This window comes from Ixodes scapularis, unplaced genomic scaffold (genome assembly GCF_016920785.2).
Source record: "Ixodes scapularis isolate PalLabHiFi unplaced genomic scaffold, ASM1692078v2 PGA_scaffold10__122_contigs__length_95168666, whole genome shotgun sequence".
NCBI classification, from domain to species: domain Eukaryota; kingdom Metazoa; phylum Arthropoda; class Arachnida; order Ixodida; family Ixodidae; genus Ixodes; species Ixodes scapularis.
In genome coordinates this window covers 5,212,026-5,231,907 of record NW_024609836.1, presented here as the reverse complement: position 1 = coordinate 5,231,907, position 19,882 = coordinate 5,212,026, and the positions used below count along the sequence as shown (strand labels likewise).

The 19,882-nt window shown below is 42.7% G+C and overlaps 1 protein-coding gene across 3 annotated transcripts in view; it reads left to right on the top strand.

Annotated features, from left to right (window-relative positions):
* Positions 1–19,882, top strand: part of LOC120835925 (dysbindin-like) — an 86,941-nt gene that overhangs the window by 11,902 nt on the left and 55,157 nt on the right. For all 3 annotated transcript variants that reach the window (XM_040205171.3, XM_040205170.2, XM_040205172.3), the window contains 2 exons: positions 1,223–1,378; positions 7,697–7,837. In XM_040205171.3, coding sequence (XP_040061105.1) covers positions 1,223–1,378; positions 7,697–7,837 — 297 coding nt within the window. The remainder of the gene's footprint in view (positions 1–1,222; positions 1,379–7,696; positions 7,838–19,882) is intronic.

The following is a 19,882-nucleotide window of genomic DNA, read 5'->3' as shown; positions in this document are numbered from 1 at the left end:
AACAAAAGAAACAAGCACTGTCACGGCAGGCAGCTTCAAAGAGAAAAGAGCTCGAGCAAGAGCTTGGTAAGATGCACGGAAGGAAGTCGAAGCTTCAAAAAACTCTCAAGTGCCTGCTGGAATCTGCGGACCGTTTTTCGGAAGAAGCTGAAGCGAAAAACGACCTTACCTACTTAGTCAAGGCAAACAGCTTTCGTCGAACTGCTAAAGAAAAAGAGCTGGAGATGGCTTCTGTGGAAAAAGAAATCCATGCGAAAACTGCGCTGCTTCCATAAGTCTTGTAAGCAAATAAAATTTTGCTAACACTCCTTGAATTTTGCCATTTTTCATCCTTGAAATCCTTGAAAACTCCTTGAATTTTCAGTCAAATATTCTGTACGAACCCTGAAAATGTGATTTTGAGGTCTCGCCTAAGCAGACTTGATGTGATTAGATTCTTAATGTGATTTCGAGGTCTCGCTTGAGCAGACTTGATGTGTTTAGATTCTTAATGGGATTTCGAGGTCTCGCTAAGCAGACTTGGCAAGCATGTGACGGGATTAGATTCAAAATGTGATTTTGAGGTCTCGCCTAAGCAACTTGATGTGATTAGATTCTTAATGTTATTTCGAGGTCTCGCCTGAGCAGACTTGATGTGATTAGATTCTTAATGTGATTTCGAGGTCTCGCTTGAGCAGACTTGATATGTTTAGATTCTTAATGGGATTTCGAGGTCTCGCCTAAGGAGACTTGGGGTATGACGCAGGGGAGCTGGAGGGACGATTCCACCTGTAAGGTCCTCGTTGTGACGATAAGAATTGCAGAATTGTTCCCCCGTTGAACTTGGGCGATGGCCAGAGGGAGGGACTTTGTGTTTTGCAATTCTTAGCGTAGGGGAACTTAGTGGAACTTGGGTGTGGGACCGTAGTGAGGCACTTTGTGTTTTGCAATTCTTAGCTTAGGGGAACTTAGTGGAACTTGGGTGATGGACCGTAGTGAGGCACTTTGTGTTTTGCAATTCTTAGCTTAGGGGAACTTAGTGGAACTTGGGCATTGGCCTCAGGGAGGGACTTGGTGTCTTGCAATTCTGAGGTTAGGGTATGACGCAGGGGAGCTGGAGGGACGACTCCACCTGTAGGATCCTCATCGGGACAATAAGAATTGCAGAATTGTTCCCCCGTGGAACTTGGGCGGTGGGGAGGGACTTTGTGTTTTGCAATTCTTAGCTTAGGGTGTTATGCAGGGGAGCTGGAGGGCATGTTTGAGGAAGTGGAGCTGCGCCTGGTTAGCCTGGAGGACGTGATCGAGACGCAGGCATTGCAGGAGCGCCAGCTGGACGAGCGTTTCAAGCTGGCCCTCTACGGCGAGAAGCGTAAGGGACACTTCGAGAGCCTCCAAGGTAACCTCCCCCAAGTTTGCACTTCGCTTCGTAGCTTCACTGTCCAGAGATATGCAAATTTCAAGGGTGATTGCATCTCAAGTCGTGCAAAAAAAGAAATGAAGGGTCGTAAAAAAAATTGTGAAAAAAAAACTAGGGCTAGGCGTCGCTTAAAAGTTTTAACTCGATGAATCGCTACACTTGAATCGATTCGTTAATTGGTCTCCTTAATTTATACGCATAATATTTCTAAGAACATTAATATTTTTTTTAGTTTTTGCATTTGCTGAATACGAGGAGAAGGGCGGAATGTTTTGTTTTGGATCAACCTTGATGTGTAGTTAAGAACAACCAAGATGTGTAGTTACGAAGAGTTCAAAAGCACTTGCAGATTCTTGCTTCAGCTGCATGATCAACCTTGATGTGTAGTTAATAACAACCAAGACATGTAATTAAGAAAAGTTAAGTTCAAAGGCGCTCGCAGATTCTTACTTCAGCTGCATGATCAACCTTGACGTGTAGTTAGAACAACCAGGATATGTAGTTCAGAAGAGGGTGAAACTATTATGATGTAGAAAACCCGAGACTGAGTTAAAAGCAGAGAAACTTGGTCGATGAAGAAAGACAGGGAAAAGGAACGTCTCTATGAGAAACTTGGTCGAAGAAGAAAGACAGGGGAAAGGAACGTCTCAACGAAAAACTTGGTCGAAGAAGAAAGACGGGAAAAGAACATCCCCAGCTCGCCTGCGCAGTCGCTGTTTTTTTCATGGAAACTATCAGTTCGGATAGCGCTTCGACAGCGCTTCGGTGCTCGTCCAAACCTGATAGAATGATGTGGTGTAAAACTATCAGTTCCAATGGCGCTTGGGCACTTGGTTTTATTTGTATTGCCACTTGCGCATCTTCCCTAGAATGATGTGGGGTGAAACTGTCGGTTCGGATAGCGCTTCGACAGCGCTTAGGTGCTCGTCCAAACCTCATAGAATGGTGTGGTGTAAAACTATCAGTTCCAATGGCGCTTGGGCACTTGGTTTCATTTGTATTGCCACTTGCACATCTTCCCTAGAATGATGTGGGGTGAAACTGTCGGTTCGGATAGCGCTTCGACAGCACTTCAGTGCTTGTCCAAACCTCATAGAATGATGTGGTGTAAAACTATCAGTTCCAATGGCGCTTGGGCACTTGGTTTCATTTGTATTTTGTATTACCACTTGTGCATCTTCCCTATAATGATGTGGGGTGAAACTGTCAGTTCGGATAGCGCTTCGACAGCACTTTGATGCTGGTCCCAACCTCATAGAATGATGTGGTGTAAAACTATCAGTTCCAATGGCGCTTGGGCACTTGGTTTTATTTGTATTGCCACTTGCGCATCTTCCCTAGAATGATGTGGGGTGAAACTGTCGGTTCGGATAGCGCTTCGACAGCGCTTAGGTGCTCGTCCAAACCTCATAGAATGGTGTGGTGTAAAACTATCAGTTCCAATGGCGCTTGGGCACTTGGTTTCATTTGTATTGCCACTTGCACATCTTCCCTAGAATGATGTGGGGTGAAACTGTCGGTTCGGATAGCGCTTCGACAGCACTTCAGTGCTTGTCCAAACCTCATAGAATGATGTGGTGTAAAACTATCAGTTCCAATGGCGCTTGGGCACTTGGTTTAATTTGTATTTTGTATTACCACTTGTGCATCTTCCCTATAATGATGTGGGGTGAAACTGTCAGTTCGGATAGCGCTTCGACAGCACTTTGATGCTCGTCCCAACCTCATAGAATGATGTGGTGTAAAACTATCAGTTCCAATGGCGCTTGGGCGCTTGGTTTCATTTGTATTACCACTTGCGCATCTTCCCTAGAATGATGTGGGGTGAAACTGTCGGTTCGGATAGCGTTTCGACAGCGCTTCGGCGCTCGTCCAAACCTCATAGAATGATGTGGTGTAAAACTATCAGTTCGAATGGCGCTTGGGCACTTGGTTTCACTTGTATTGCCACTTGCGCATCTTCCCTGGAATGATGTGGGATGAAACTGTCGGTTCGGATAGCGCTTCAACAAGTGCTTTGGCGCTTGGTTTCGCATTTGTTGCAACGCGTGCGTCCTCCCTAATTCATCCTTTTTTGATATTTCCTTTTTTCTCATTGAGATACAAGTACCTTCGAGGTACTCGTGTCTTGAAGGTAGTTGTATCTCGAGCAAGGCGCGTGCAGAAGGAGATGGTTTAACCCTTCCATCGTTGTTAATCCAGGAGAGAAAGTCAAGTAGCTTTGTCTTTGTGGGGAACTGCCAAACAAACAAAACAGGAAGTAACTTACTTTGTGACGAGTTAAGAAAGTGCGTCACAAAGCACTTCCCCCTTTACCCTTATTAAGTAGTATCCACGCGTACCCAATGGAACACGCATGGAACCCGATGACCACACAAGGTTTTTGTTGTTGAGTGTTTCCATGTCACTCGATAGAGCAATGGCCCTGTTTTGCATATTTCCCTAAAATATAAAATACATGAAAGTTGTGTTCTTGGGAGAAGCACTCGGCAATACTTGCGGGTGTTCCACGAAACGCGGGCCAAATCCTTGTTGTGAAGAGTCGCATAGAAAAAGTGTCATTGTACTATCGGTTCCTGCCAACGGGAAAATTTAGGAAGTGTTTGATATAACTAGGTTAAGAATCACTTTTAGGAATTACCATTATAATAAATTTAAGATAGCATTTCAGTTGCCAACATGGTGGGCATAATCGAAAATTATTAAATAGTTCAGCCTTTAACGGCACTCCGTAAAATACACTCAATTGAAAACTATTAATCTATTAATCAAAAACTTTTATATCCATCAATATATAACTCATGTGCAGCCTTTAACATCACTCCATAAAATACACTCAATTGAAAACTATTAAACTAATAATTGAAAAATATTGAATCCACCCAGATTAAGATACAAGACACGTGCAGCCCTTAACGCCGCTCCGTAAAATACGCTCAATTCGGACGTGTTTTGAAAAGGGGGTAAAGCTAAACTAGGTGCTTTAATATCTTCATAGGGACACCTCCTAACTTTTTACACCCTATAATAGAGCAGTATGGCTGTACAGCTTTTCTCGTTCTAGAAATTGTCTCTTTGGAGTTGACGTCAAGCAGGAAAGCCCCTCGAATGAAGACGTGCTATAGCTCGATTTGAGTGAAGGTTTTGTTGTTGCTCTTCTCTTCAGAAATATCATATGTTACTCAACGTTGGGCCATCACTAGTTAGTTCAAGTCACTGAACGCTTGAGAAAATTTTAAAAGAAAAAAAACTTCTAGGGGCAAAGCTCCTTAGGGTCTAGCCTTGTCCGTCCGGCGTCCTTGCTCACATCGATCTTGCTGGTGCTCGTGATCGTGCTCGTGAGCTCACGTGCTTATGTAGGGCAAAAAAAAAAATTATGAAAAAAAGAGAAAAAAAAGAGATGTTTGTGCAGTCGACAGGATTCGAACCTGTGCAAGGAGACCCCAATGGACTTCTAGTCCATCGCCTTAACCACTGGACCACGACTGCGTGACGAGTAGGGGGCTCTGAGATGTGGTAATAACTCGAGCTGAGGATGTCGTGGATGAAATGTTGCATGTAGCCGCTCAACGTCTATAGAGGAGAGGGCGCTGCGGTCAAATGCGTATATAATCGCGTTAAACTTTCGATGCATTGGCTCAGCGTTTATAGACGAGAGGGCGCTGCGGTTGAATGCTCAAATGCATATATAACCACATTCCATACCACATATTCTCTTTCTGACATGGATGAAAACAAACGAAAAGCTCAGCATGCTGCGGCTCAGCGTCTACGCAGACAAGCACCACCAGAGCTTCATCCCAATCAACATCAATCACCACGTGGAGATGCGGTCATTTTTTTAAAAAAAATATCTTGGTGCACTTTTGCTTCATTTAGAGAAATAAGCTGCATTTCTGCATTAATAACGCAACTAGAATAATGGCTAAAAAAAGTATTTTTTGTGTATGCGTAAAATGTACTTAAGGGAGCACGTGGAGATCGACAATTATTTTTTTTAATTTTAAGAGGATTTTGATTAAATTTTGCATGCATGTTTGTAATGCCTGTGTGGTGATACATGCAAAATATCACTGTGATATCTCAATTATTTTTTTACTTATGCATTTTTTCTCCTTCGAACCTTGTGGAGTGCTTGCAGAATTTAAAAAAATGTGATAGAAGACTGGTTGGGCTTGGAGTATGTTCCCAAATGAATGCCATACAGTGTGGCATTCTGGGACTTTTTAATTTTTTCCACAATTATTTTTAGTCGGAATTTTTCATCGCCTTGTATGAATGGATATGAATTGCACACACATGAAGGACCACATTATAAATACAAAAAGGTATACTCTGAAAAAACAAGAATGTCATTATGTGTAGTGTAGTTCAAAGTGCGTAATAATATAAACGGAGCAACAATAGTCAAAACGGTTGCCGAGATATCAGCTTCACGAGCAGAACAAAAAGCAAAAAATGTGATTCTGAGAAAACGGTCTCAAGTTTCAAGTGGTGTTTCTCACTCTAGAAGGCATCAGGTTTATAGTCTTCCGTGTCCTTCTCGACACAGCTCTTCTTCGGCTTCTGCCCGTTTGCCTGAAGAGCTCTCGATGCCTTCTTCGGAAGCCTTTCGATCCGAAAGGCTTCCGAAGTTTTGTTTTTTATGTGCTTACTTCGCATGTGAGGAGGCGGTAGACGCGGGAAATGAAAAGATGACGAAATGCGCTTTCCGTTGATACCAAGATGGCCGTGCCCGATAGCGCCGTCGCAGAGAAACGGAGGTTTGAAAAACATATTTTTTGTGGATATAAAGCAATATTATTCTAACTGACCTCATATAAGTGATTATATAGAGCACTTGGAGATGGTTTTCAACGAAAAAACTTTGAGAGGGCATAGAGAAAGACCCACAGTTGTGAAATATTCAACTTTCTAAAAATCAACTTTTTTTTACATTTTTCGAGAGTTGATCCCCGTGTCCTCCCTTAAAGACGATTGTTTTAATATGTGTTGCATTGTTTTATGCAAAGTAGTTTGTCGTGAAATAAACATCTTATAGTTCCTTAAACGATGTTATTTTACGTGTTTCGTAGCTTGTTTTTTTGCATAGAAATATTTTATTGTAATTTTTGAGATTATGCATACGTGTCGTAAACCTTTCATAAAATAAGTCGAAAAATTTTTTACTACATGCGTGCTTAGGTGTAAAATCGACGACTGCGCAAAACAGCGGAGCGAAACCTCGGCAATCTCCGCACCTCCTGCTTCAGAATTTCACATTTCTGGAAGAAAATTAGCTACGGCATTGGCTGATAGCTGAATCCTTCTGCCAAGAACATGGCTGTGGCATATCTTTTTTTTTTCATAAATAGCACGGAAACACCTCATAGTTAGCGTGAGTGGGCGTCTGGCTGGCACTCGGAACTTGGCTGCATTTTTTGCAGCGATCCGACTGTCGTTTCGCCGCGTCTTAATTTTTGGAGGCTTGGCTTTTTTTTTTTTTTTGTTCTTCGCAGATTTATTTCATGCTAAAGCGCACATACGCATTTTTTTTTTGCATTTGTGTCGCCGTAAGCGGCTGTCGACCGCTCCAATTGAATTTGTTTTGTTTTTGTCTCTGCGTTTCACACAGCGGTCTTGGGTCGACTCCACACAGGGCACAGACCCATCGTTTGTTGCCAGTCAGAGTCTAGCATTTCTTTTTGGAAAAACAGAAATGCTAGGCTTGTATTTTTTGCTATTTCTTGTATTGTATTTTGTGCTATTTCCTCGTATTTGGTGCTATTTCTTATATTTTGTGCTTTTTTTCATATTTTGTGCTATTTCCTCGTATTTTGTGCTATTTCTTGTATTTTGTGCTATTTCCTTGTATTTTGTGCTATTTCTTGTATTTTGTGCAATTTCCTCGTAGTTTCTGTTTATCACGTTCTTGAAAGTCAATCCAGATGTTGAAGAGAAGAATGAAGTAGTCGAACACGTGAGGGTTGTAAGTTGAGCGCATGTTGTTTGTCATCCTGAGTATCTGGAGTGTGATTGTTTCTCTGCGCCGTCGCCGTAGAATAGAGTTTGAAGCAAAGTTTTCTTTTTCCTTGATTTTGCCCCACTCCGCGACAATCTCCGTCTGCAGGCACAAACAGAGATAGTGTCTGCAGACAGACACAGTGTGTACACTGTGTCTCTTTAGCAGCCACGGCATGGCTACCTCGTTCATTGCAGAGGTTTGGAGGTTGCGGCCAAAATAAGAACACTAATAATAATAGCTTTTATCTGCCGTATAAATACGGGGTTCGAGACCCTCTTTGTGTCCGTGTGCAGAGAAACTGGAGGATGATCACCTGCTTATGGTCCACCAGCTGGAGGAGAGGGAACGGGCGGTGCTGAGGGAGCGTCAGCAGGCCTTCTCCGATGTCTTCCAGGAAGACCTGGAGGCCTACAGGGCCCAGGGGAGGATTCAGCGTGAGTGTCCTGAGACGGCGTTGTTCTTGTCTTTTTGAGCTCCTTGTCTCAGGTTTTTCTTTTACTATGAGTGTCGTCCTCTCGACGTCAATAAAACACACTTCTCAAAGTCGTGCTCTCGGGAGCAACGAGATTGAGGTACACCTCAGCACTTCTTATCAGTTGCGAAGGCAAAAGCATGTACACCAATTGGGAGCAAAAAGATCAAGGCGCACCTAAGCACTTGTTATGAGTTGCGAAGGCGAAAGCATGTACACCAATTGGGAGCAAAAAGATCAAGGTACAGCTGAGCACTTTTTATGAATTGCGAAATGCGAAAGCAGGAGGCAGACAGACAAGACAGGCTTTCGACTTTATCGAGGTACGCCTAAGCACTTCTTATGAGTTGCGAAGGCAAAAGCATGTACACCAATCTTGCTGTAAAAAATCGAGCATGTTGGTTTCTATTTTTTTTTTTGACGAGGAAAGAGGGACATTGAAGACAAGCAGACGAGACAGGCTTTCGACTTTTGCTGCGTCAGTTTCAACGACTGGTCACCCAGTGGCGCTGCGCATCCCGCGAACGGGTGCTTGATCGTCGCGGGCCATCCAACGGCATCACAGCGACGTAAAAGGTGCCGTTGGCTGTGGACATGCGCTAGCCAATGGGGTCAAAGCGGTGTAAAAAAAGCCGTTTGGCTCTTGTGTTGTTCTTGTCCTTTATAGCTCCTTGTCTGTTTTTTTTTTACTATGAGTGTGCTCCCACAGGCTGCCTTCTCGGCGTCAGTAAAACATACATCTCAAAGCCGTGCTTTCGAGAGCAACGTTCTGGTAGATAGGAATGCCGTAGCTAAGTCTTTCCCAAAGGTGAACGTGACGATTTGCTGTGGTCGTTAAGAGAAGTGGGCTCGGAAAGACACGTCAACCTCCGAGATTCCTTGCAGAACTTCTCTCTTCTTTTTTATTTTATATCTCCTTTGCTCGCGCTCGCATGCGTGGCACCGGAGCTCGCACGAGGCGTCTTTTGCGGCTCGTCACATGCCGGAGTTTCATAAACTGTCGACCCGACAGTGCGCTTTCATGAGACAAAAACGAAACAACACTAAACAAATACCGTGCTCTGAGATAGGCACGCGAGTGAATAAATATGTACATACGAAATGCTTAATGAGAAGGCATGCTATATACAAGTTTCATTTCATTTCATTTATTAGTTCCCCTTAAGACCCACGAGGGGTATAACAAAGGGGGCGGACATTGTCAAGAAACACAATACAATAATGCCATAAGAGAAAAAGAATGAATTGAATGGGCGTATCACAGGTGCAGGTAACCGATAACAGCTTCGAAAAATTTTTGAGGGTCCGTTATCGTGACAACGGCTTCTGGTAACATGTTCCAATTTTTAATGGCGAGCTGCAAGGGTGAAAACTCGTAAATATTAGTCCTTGGAATGTCTAGGTGAAGTTTGCAGGAGTGGTCAAGTCGGCGAGAAATGAAGAGGCAGGTAAGCAATAAATAGACTTACGAGATGGAGAGTGATAGAAAAGTTTATGAAGTAGTTTTAGTTGGCATACAGCTCTACGTTCACTTAGAGGAGGAAGGTTGAGAATTGACTTGAAAGAGGGAACGCTTACAGAGTGGTTATAATTCCTTAGGATGAAACATGCAGCTTTATTTTGGATGGATTCTAACTCTCTTTCAAGGAAGACTTGGTGGGGGTTCCAAATGGCACAAGCATACTCTAAAATGGGGCGTATTAAGGCGTTATAAGTAGGACTCCGTGTTTTCGGACAAATCCGAAAAACTCGGAAAAACACTCGCTGGTAAAATTTTGGTCAATTCGGATTTATCCGATAAACTCCGAATATTTATATGTCAATGCCACACTCCCCCGTCAAAAGAAAAAAAAACTTTTTTTTTTACAGTTTGACCAGCACCGTTGTCAAAAGGGTTCTTGCCGCTTGTCTCTTCAAGGTCGATTCAGGTCGTTCGTTGTACATTCGGGTCAAGACAAAAGCCAGTCTTTTGGTTTGGGCCATGCGATTTGTGATGGAAGGAAAGGGTATGCTTAAGTAGGAGTGAAAGCCATAGGGATTGTATAAAATTGGGAAGAGAAGGGCACTCTCTATTACCTCCTTAAAGGTTAAATTCGCGTTTTCCACTCTTGCTCCCCTTTCCTATATCCTCTCCAGTTTTTACCTTGCCCCAACTTGGCTCCCCTCGCAGCTTAGGAGAGGACAGCGCGAAGAGGATTATCTTACCTGCAGAAAACCGGGCTTGTACGTCGGCCTTTAACCACTCCACCTCGCGCGGGCTAGATTGATGGAATAGGATGGGATGACTACGAGCATCCTAGCGACTACCTCCGAGAGTTCATTGATTTTAGGGTATCGGCATTTATCGAAGCGCCACTTGTGTGTGACTTTTGTTGTGGATAAATTAGTATTGCCAATGGCAATGGCACCAATGCCAAATTCAACTCAAGATATTTCAATTGATACAAGCGCGTTTTCTTTTTTATCTGGCATACGTTTACATTCGGTTATTAATTATTTATTTATTTTTAATAGAAAACACAGCGAAATTAAGCTCCGAATTTCGGAGAATTGGAAATTTAGAAAATATAAACTCCGAATCTTCGGCAAAAAATAAACTCCGAAAAACACCCTTCGAATTCGACGAAAAAGAAACTCCGAAAACACGGAGCCCTAGTTATAAGCTACAAGTTTAGTTTCTTCAGATGTGAGATATAAAGTATGACGAAGAGATTTGTTAGCTTTAGCGGCTATATGATTGATGTGATATTCCCAAGAAAGGCTACTGGTTAGAAAAACTCCTAGGTATTTATAATTCATAACTTTTTCTACGCTGGCGTTAAATAAAGTGTAATTGAATATAGAGGGAACTTGTTTAGTTCTGAATACCATGAACTTAGTTTTGTGAACGTTAATTTCCATCTGCCATTTCCGACACCAAGACTCAATGCTAAAAAGGTTATCTTCCAAGGAAATACAATCTGCTATATTAGTACCGTATTTATTCGGACATAAGGCGGTCACGATTATAAGGCGAGGGGGCAGTTGAAGGACCCAAGAAAAAGAAAAAAAATCGTCATATTGCTATACTGAGCTTCAAATATAAGGCGGGGTATGACTTTGAGACTACGGATTTTGGAAAAAAACCTCGCCTTATATTCAAATAAATACGGTAATTCTAGCATATACAACACAGTCATTAGCAAACAATCTTGAAGTTAATACAATTAGGCAGATCATTAATATAAAACAGAAATAACAATGGTCCCAGCATGGTTCCCTGTGGTACACCTGAGCATTGATGAAGAGGCCTGATTATGAAGAGAAACATGCTGCGTTCTAGATGTTGAAAATGATTCTACCCATCTTGTAACGCCTTCTTCAATACGGAAGGAGAAAAGTTTTTGAGTTAGCCGGCAATGGGGGGAACTTGATCAAATGTTTTGGAAAAATCGATGAAGATGGCATGGATATCTGTCCTGGCCTGTAAGCTTCTATGAATGTAAGTAGTTAATTCAAAGAGCTGTGATTCACATGAAAGGGACTGCCGGTAACCGTGCTGGTTAAAAAACAGTTGATTATTGCGAGAAAGGTGATTCATTATCTGTGAAAATATGACATGTTTCATCAGTTTACTAGGCAGGCTAGTCAAGGAAGTGGGTCTGTAATTTGTTAAACACATTTTAGATATGTTTTTGAACACTGGAGTTATTTTAGCATGTCTCCAGTCAGCTGGAACATCACCGGAATTAAGAGACTGATTAAACAAACTGGATAATACAGCACACGACACTTCATTTGTTAGTTTCAAAAGTTTGGTTGAGATTCCGTCAGGACCAGGGGCGGAATCGAAGGGGAGATTGTTTATCAATTTTTCAATACCAGTCGGTGAGATATCAAACCTAGCCATTTCATCGACAATTTTGTGTGAAGAGGGCAGCGAAGGCAACGGAAATATTTCCTCCGTGAACGTGCTAGAAAAAACACGGCTCAAAGTCTCAGACGCCTGGGATTCCGTTGGGTCATTTCTGTCAGAATCGGTAAATTTGGTTGGTAGAGAGCTTTTGGGAGTTTGTATAGACCGTTCCATTAGGGTCATAGCAGAGAGGGGAAAAAGAGAAAAAATGCCCTCCCCCTCTCACCCGCATGTCGTCTGCTCCGCCGAGTGGACTGTACCTAGCATCTGGCTGGCGTACAAACTCTGTTTAAAATCGTGTCATTTGGGAAATTTCAAGCGCAAATGCGCAGATTTTGGTATGCCAGTTATCGTGTAATACTATGCTAGATAAAAAGACTAACGAATTGCGCTCTTACCTGGGTGCGAATAAAAAAAAAATAGGGGAAACTGTGTCAGATTGGCCGGTCTCTCCGGCGAAAAGTAAATCCGGTTGCTGTACCTTTTTCACTATACGAAGTTCATACTGGTGTAGGCCTTTAGCGACCGTGAGTGGAAGTCTGAAATAAGAAATAGAAATGTGCTCTCTTGCCACAATACACGCAGTACTGCCGGCTGACTCAACTGCTATTTAAGCAACGGAAAAAAGATATGCTAGTTGATCATTTAGCAAAATAGAACAACAGAGAGCTCTAGGCTGATTTTGGAATAGCCATAACTATTCTAAGAACGCAAACCACTTCACAACGGCAGCCACGAGTGAGAGTTCGATGTTCTGTACAGCCCGCCGATACAGCCCAAAGATGGAGAATGGCTACCTCCCGTTTTGTCGTCTGCTAGCGGAGTCGGGCGCGTGCCCTCTCTCACGTTTTACCCCGCCGAACCCGCTGAATTTCCCGGATGTATGGAGAGGGCGCTGCTGTCGAAAAAATGGTGCCGCCCAGGGTGCGCTATAGTCTATAATTCGCCAGAACTTTTGAGGGTTAGTGTTTAGAAGATTTTGAAGATGGTAATTGAAATACTTCTGCTTAGATATTTCTACCTCATACTTGTATCTTGAAGCACATTCATGATATTTCGTCCATCTGTCAGAAGACCCTGATTACTTGGCGGCTCCAAAAAAACATTTCTTTTTCCTTAGAAGCTTTCTTAGTGTAGCAGAGGACCCAGGCTTCTGGGGGCTAGACTGTATTGAAATCCTGGGAACAGATTTATTTAATGACTGGACCAAAGCCCCCTTAATGAGTTTCCAATTTTCTTCAACGGTTCTATTTTCAAATTCATCGAAAAAAGTGGCTGCGAAATGAGACATGCATTCATGAATTGCGTCTTTATTTGCCCTTGGATAAGAAAAGATGGTCTTTTTAAATCGCGTTTGACGTAGCGGAGGAATTGAAAGTTGGACGTTAACTGGAGTGTGGTCACTAAGCGCTTCTAGATATGAACTTTTACTGACGAGTTCTGGGTTATTAATAAAAAAGAGGTCAAGTACAGCTGGCCCCCGCGTTGGCTGGTTTACTACTTGCGATAACGAAAATGAGGCGGTTACGTTAACAAACTCTCTGCCTGAAGTAGACACTGAGGATCCGTAAAAAGCCGTTTCGTACACGGGAACTGTAGGCCACTCGATATCAGGATATGCTCTGTTTCACCTTATGATGTACCGCAGGAAAGGCTAAAAGCGCGAGCTCCTTGCTCTAGGGCACATCGCGGCAGCACAAGCTCTCGTGCGTTAGGAGTAGCTCCCAATGCTATGAGCTCGCGCTTCTAGCCTTGTCTGCGGTACAACATAAGGTAAAACGGAGTATAGTTAAAATCACCGGCAAGTATAACTGTATCCATAGGAAATTGGTACTAGGGTTTGTAAATGTTCATTAAGTAAGGTATTAAAGTTGGTAGTGCCAGGTGGTTTATAACAAGCCAGCACAAGGAGGGGAGTAGTTGGAGTGCTCATACAGACAGCTTCCAGGTCAGACACAATGTCAGATTGAAGAACTTTCAAAGAGATGAGCACTCCCCTCTTTCCCTGCCTATCATATGTGAATATATTGTAAGAGGTCAGAGCACTCAGCTCAGAATTCATTATACTAGAGTTTAACTCAGTTAAAATAACCACGTTTGCAAAACATGTATGCATGAGAGAGCACAGACTGTCTTGCTTAAAATAAGCGCTCTTTGCATTGATCAGAAGAAAAGACATCGAATTAGAGCGGCTCGTACAGGTGTGCACATTGCTTCGATGTTAGGTTTGCGTAGGCTGCACAGAGTTAGATGACCTGTCAAGTCTGTATTGACTGTTTCCAATAAAAAGTTTGTCATGGCGTAGCTTAAATTCTCTCCCCGGACTTTTTTCCAAACGACAGTAGCGCTGTCCTTGCAGTATGTGTGTCTGGGGAGAAATCCTCACTGAGACGAAACACAGTGCCCTTAAGAGCGGGTGCCTTCGAAAAAGCAAGTTCTCTCTCCTTTTAAGAGCTGAATTTTATTATTATCGGACGAGGGTTCTCTCCATTCCCGCGGTGGGGCCCTATTCTGTGAGCGCCTTCTATTGCTGGGGGAGGAAGCTGAACTCCCAGCTTGCTTGCACAAAAGTTTATAGCTTTTTCTTCTGACTGACTCCAAGATTTGCCGGAAACGTCAGGGATGTTGTAAGTAGGAGGTTATTTCGCCTTGACTGGTTCTCGAGGTGCTCACACCTTTGTGTTTAAAAATCAAGGTTAGTAGCGTTTTGTTCGGTCAACGCCGAAACCTCTCCACCTCCTCCTTCACTTGTTTAATGCCAGCGCATTCGCCCTTAATTTCTTGAATCCGGGACTTTAAGGGGAGACTTAAAATATAAAAAAATATAGCGAAAAATGCCACTTTTCAAAATCCACGATTTTGAGGTCTATATAGTCCAGAGTACGTCCTGTAGGTAAACGTTCGGCAGCCCTCTGCCTGGTTAGGTGTAGACATGAAGCGAAAAATAGGGACTCTAACCAAAAATTTAATAAACATTTACCCGACGTTTCGGGATCAGTTCGGTCCCTTGTTCACGGGTGAGTGACGTCCTCACAAAATATAAATGCTCAATTCGATCTCTAAATAGGAAAATAATGACAACTTGCAAGTGTTGACAGACCCGACTTGAGGCCTAAACTCTGAAATGTCAACAAAGTTCAAGCCGTCTGAGCTCGTGCAACGGCTCAACCGATTGCAGCTATCTTGGTCTTGTTCGAAAGCTGGTTTCCCACGCTTAGTTTTCCCGCTCTCCAAAGCGGCGTACCCCTCAAGGCCGTGGCGTCATCGATGCCAGACGGAAGGCCGTCACTAGCGCAAGAGAGGCGCTGATTGCGCAAAATACGCGCTCCTCCGAGGCGCAGCTCTCTCATTGGCCAAGATGCGCGCCTCCTCTCCTGGCTTCCTCGGCACGACGTCCAAGTCGCTCAGCGGGCTCCCGCGTCGTCTGCTTTTCCTCGCTTCGCCGTTCGAGACGCACGTTACATTCGGATTTCTCCACTTTCTATTGGCCTCCAGATCGACCTAGAGGTGGTGCTGCGGTCGCGCTATCATCATCATCAGAGCGGGGATAGGAGAACGGCCGCCCCATAGACTCTCCACGTCCGCGCACGAGACGGCGTAGATTCTTGCGTTTATTTTGTCGCATACTATCGGTGGGAAAACAATTCTAGCGGAAAAGGATGCGGTTACTGTTTGGTGCTTCAGTGAAGATCGAATCGTGTTGCCAGCGTGCGGCCTAAATATATATAATCGCTTCTGTGGGTGCGTCGTCTGCTCTAGGCAGACGTTGGAAAGCATGCATCACTTCGACTGATGCCTGTCTCCGGCTTAACTGGAGCGTTTATGTTAAATATTTGTTCCTTTTAAAATGGATATATCGGTTCTTCAATGTGGGAATGAAAAAAAAGAAAAAAAGAAACAATCAATCCCAACCCACATAACATAATACTGGTACTGTGGGCTGTGAAATCGCAGCTTCTATGCTTTTTGTTTTTAACTTCTAGCTTTTGCAGTAATATAAATATTTAAAATGAAGATAAGTTAGCGCTGTATTGAAAATTACCATGCTATTGAGTTCCTCTGCCCTTTTACTGTGCCATAGTGTGGGTAAGTTTTTTTGGAGTCTGAACAAATCTACTGCGTTGCGATGAGGAGAGTGTGTCTCTTCTAGTTAAGATCTGGGGGGCTATGTTTGACAAGTGTTTTGTTTCTCCTAAAAAGAAACGGAAGTGACGGAAGTGACAATAGCGTGTTTGATTGGTTAGAGGCTCAAATGATGAAAGTTCCCTTTTTCGTCATTTGAACTTCTAACCAATCAGACGCGATATCATCACTTCTGTCACTTACGTTTCTTTTCAGAAAAAACGAAACATTTGTCAAACATAGCCCCCCTGCAAACTGCACGGAAGCAAGTGAAACAAACTGTTCTAATATATTTTCCGTGACTGTAATCAACGACTGTAACGGAGCAATGCAGCAATGTTCCTGTTATTAAATGTTGTTCTCGGTAGGGTGGGTTTACCCGCTTCAATTTTCTTGGTGAGGGCCGCGGATGTCAAGAGGCTAATGCTATAAATTTCTGGCTAAATAATCTTGTATTCAAACACAGTAGACTGCAACCCTAACAAACGACGACGCGCACCACGACACAAACAGCATCGGCCGCAGTGACACTCTTTTACTGATGAGGGCCCTTCACGAGACTTTCCGATCACCCTCCGCCCTCACCTAACGTATATCGGGACTGGGCAGTTCATTGATTAACGTTTAGATTATTCAAGTAATGCTTTAATTGCATTTTATTTTTGCCAGTTAATTGGAGTCTTTTGCTGGAGAAAGTCAGCAAGGAGTAAAAAAATGCCTGCTTTAATATTTTTGACGTCTTTATTTCTTTTGTGACACAGGCTTGCACGGTAAACCACTTCAGCGTGCTTGTCATTTCACCGAGGGTGATTATACTGTTTAAATTATAACTTTAAAAAAATACTTCACTTTAAAAGGCTTCCCGTGTTCATATTTCTGTAGGAGTCAGTGAAGTTTAGAATGGGAATGCGATTTGCCATTTATGACATAGTAAAACCAGTAAAAAAATGTGCAGTTTTAACGCCTTTCACGCAATATTACCGGCAAAAAATCAACATACGGATTTATTGATTGATTAGTCTATTAAAGGGATAGCGATTAGTCGGGTTAATTTTCGAATCAAACCACAGACCCACTCGACATTCAATGCTTTATGGAAGCCACGGTTTGTGCGAGGTAACAAAAATATGTGGGACCAGCTTATCGAAGCTTCCGACTTCATAATAATCGCTTTGCTGAATTTCTACGCATGGGAAACGATACAAGACAACCCTTAGTAAGAAGAAACGGCAACAAAAACATAAAATATTTAATAAGGAATGTCAAGCTCAGCCTGAAACGGGCTTGCGTCGTCGAGATCCATGCTCTGAGCGTGCGCCCGTAGCAGACGACGCACGGCGGTATCCCCGCTTTCGCGCGTTTCCCATTTCGGCCGCACGGTGGCGACACGGTTCGATCTCGAAGCGAATATCAGAATATCGATATTTTCAGTGCTTTCTTTGTGCTTCCTAGTATTTCGTATGTTCCCTGTCTTCTTCGCATCGTTCGTGTAAATATTTTGATACCTCCTCTTTATTTAGCTTTGCTTTTTTCTGCGCCATTGTTCTTTGTTTCGTTCTGCGCGCTTTGACGGTTCCTGTTTGAAAGTCAACACGCAGAGACTAAACAGAAAGAGGAGACGTGGCTAGACCTCCGCATCGACGAAAACCTTCTACTTCGCCGATGTCACAAGTCGCTCTACCACTGGTGGAAGCGACTGGATCAAGTTCGTGTTCGACAACTTCGCCGATGCCTAGGGGAAAAAAAAACAATTGCAGCAATTGGTTAGCCCTCAGGGCTAACCAGTTGTTGCATCCAAATTTCAAAGTCTATTATCCCAGCTTTGTTTTTTCCAGCATAGGCTTTTGATTCACTTGTGCCCAATCGATTTTCATAAACTCTGTACAATTTTCTTTGGAATCGACTAGACCACAAGCTAAAGCTACTTTTATTTTGATATTTTTTAGGTATATAGAACTGGCATTTCATTATTAGACATTCTTATAGCCTCTATTATATGACTTTTGTTCACTTTAATTCTTTTACATTATATTGTATTGAAGAAATAAAAATAGCTTTAGCTTGTATGGCATTTCTTTAGAAAGCAATTGATACTTTTTTTGCATTAAAATTTTAATAAGGTTTTTTAAAGCCCATGCTGAAATTAGCTAATTAATATTTTATATTGTTGATAACTTTTGACAAAGGAGAGATATCTGAAATCTGATAGGGCAGTTACGGAATCATTATAGTAAACTGCATGCCTATGCTGAAAAATCTGATATACCAATAAACAAAAATTATTTTTGGAGAACCCACTTCCTCCCAATGTGATTTTATCAATATTTCACTCATTCTTTACTTTCATATTTTTTTTCTAATCTTCCACGAATGGATTACGTAATTTTTTATGTCAAGTTGTTCAGGAAGCCTTACACTACACCTTGATGACAATTATTGTGTATCATTCTTCACACAATTTTCTGTGTTCAGTGTCAAAACTTTAACTTTGATTTTCTCATCTTCGTGTTTTTTGTCCCTTGCGGGGGTTTTCATAAAGTTTTTATCGTAGCATTTTGGAAATTTTATACCGTTTTATTAAAAAAGGACTGGACTACGGAGGAAAGCTATTTTTTTTACAGTCTAGAGTGCCAAAAAAAATTTTGATAAATAATGTGACCTTATTAATGTCATAATTGGCATAATTAGCCAATTTTTATATAATAATGTAATTTTGTGAAAATTTATATAGCTTTATAATGCATGGCAGACCTTTAGCTATGCATCTACATTAATAAAAAAATATTTTTTGTTGAAAATGGCCTTAACGACCCGTAAAAATTACCAAATTATGCAATGCTATTTTTTATAACTTAAGCTAATTGTGATATTTTAAAAATTATTTCATATTTGAATGGAGGAAGAAGAAACACATATGCAGTGATTTTCAATAGAATAGCTGCAAAAATAAAATGTTCCCTTTTAGAACCACTGTATTGCCTTAAAGCTCCCAGTACTTTGTCAGTTTGATTCTTTCTGTGTTGTAGAAACTTGATCTCATTTAGAATGGCTGATTGACCCTTCGTCAACTTGGTGAACATGACAAAAATTTGCTCATGGTTTTCACTCGTATCAGAAGGAAAGGGGCCCGGGTTCGTTTCAATTTCACCGCAGAGCAAAAGAAGTCTTTTTATACAGGCAATTATTCTGGTTGGAGCAAGGCGAAAACGCTGATTGCTTTTGTGAGGGCAGAACACCGCTATCACACGAAACATTCCTACCACGATAAGAAGATGAGTTACAGACCTGTGGTACGAAGTGGGACGGCATTCTCAGCTCGCTGTCGTGCCCAAACTGACGGAAGACGTTGCCGCGCTTTTGTAGTCTACCCAGTACGCCCATTTTCCCGCCGAAATTTGAGGAATTTATATTGCTGAACTTGCGTAATTTATAGTGCACACACTATAAATTCCGCAAGTTCAGTCCTCGGGTGGAGGCTGTGCAAATTCAGCGATTGGTGTAAGATACGGCTTCAGTTTCTCCACGTGCACTGCGTCGCAACCATTACCGTCCATGAGTTCAATCTCGTAGTTCCCAGGGGAGAGCCGGCTCACAATTCGGGGCCAGAGAACCGTCGGGTTGCCTTGAGCCCCACGGGGGGTGTCTTGAACAACACGAGCTGGCCCTTCTCTCCTTCCCCTGTCCAGGTAGCTCTTTTGTTTTTGTGGAGCGAGCTTGATGGGCTTGGCGGCCAGTTTCCGAGCTTGGTTCAGTCTCTCCTGAACAACGACCGAATAGTCCGACGCATCACGTAGTTCAGCGAGCTCCTGGCGGTCATAAACAACATCAAGGGGGAACGCAGGGTCACGGCCGTAGACTAGGAAAAAAGGTGACTGACGAACGGTGTCCTGGAATCGAGTATTATAGCAGAAGACTATGTAGGGAAGGACGTCGGCCCACTTGTCGCCTCCGGCTGTTGTCAAATTGATCATCTGCTCGAGCGTCTTGTCC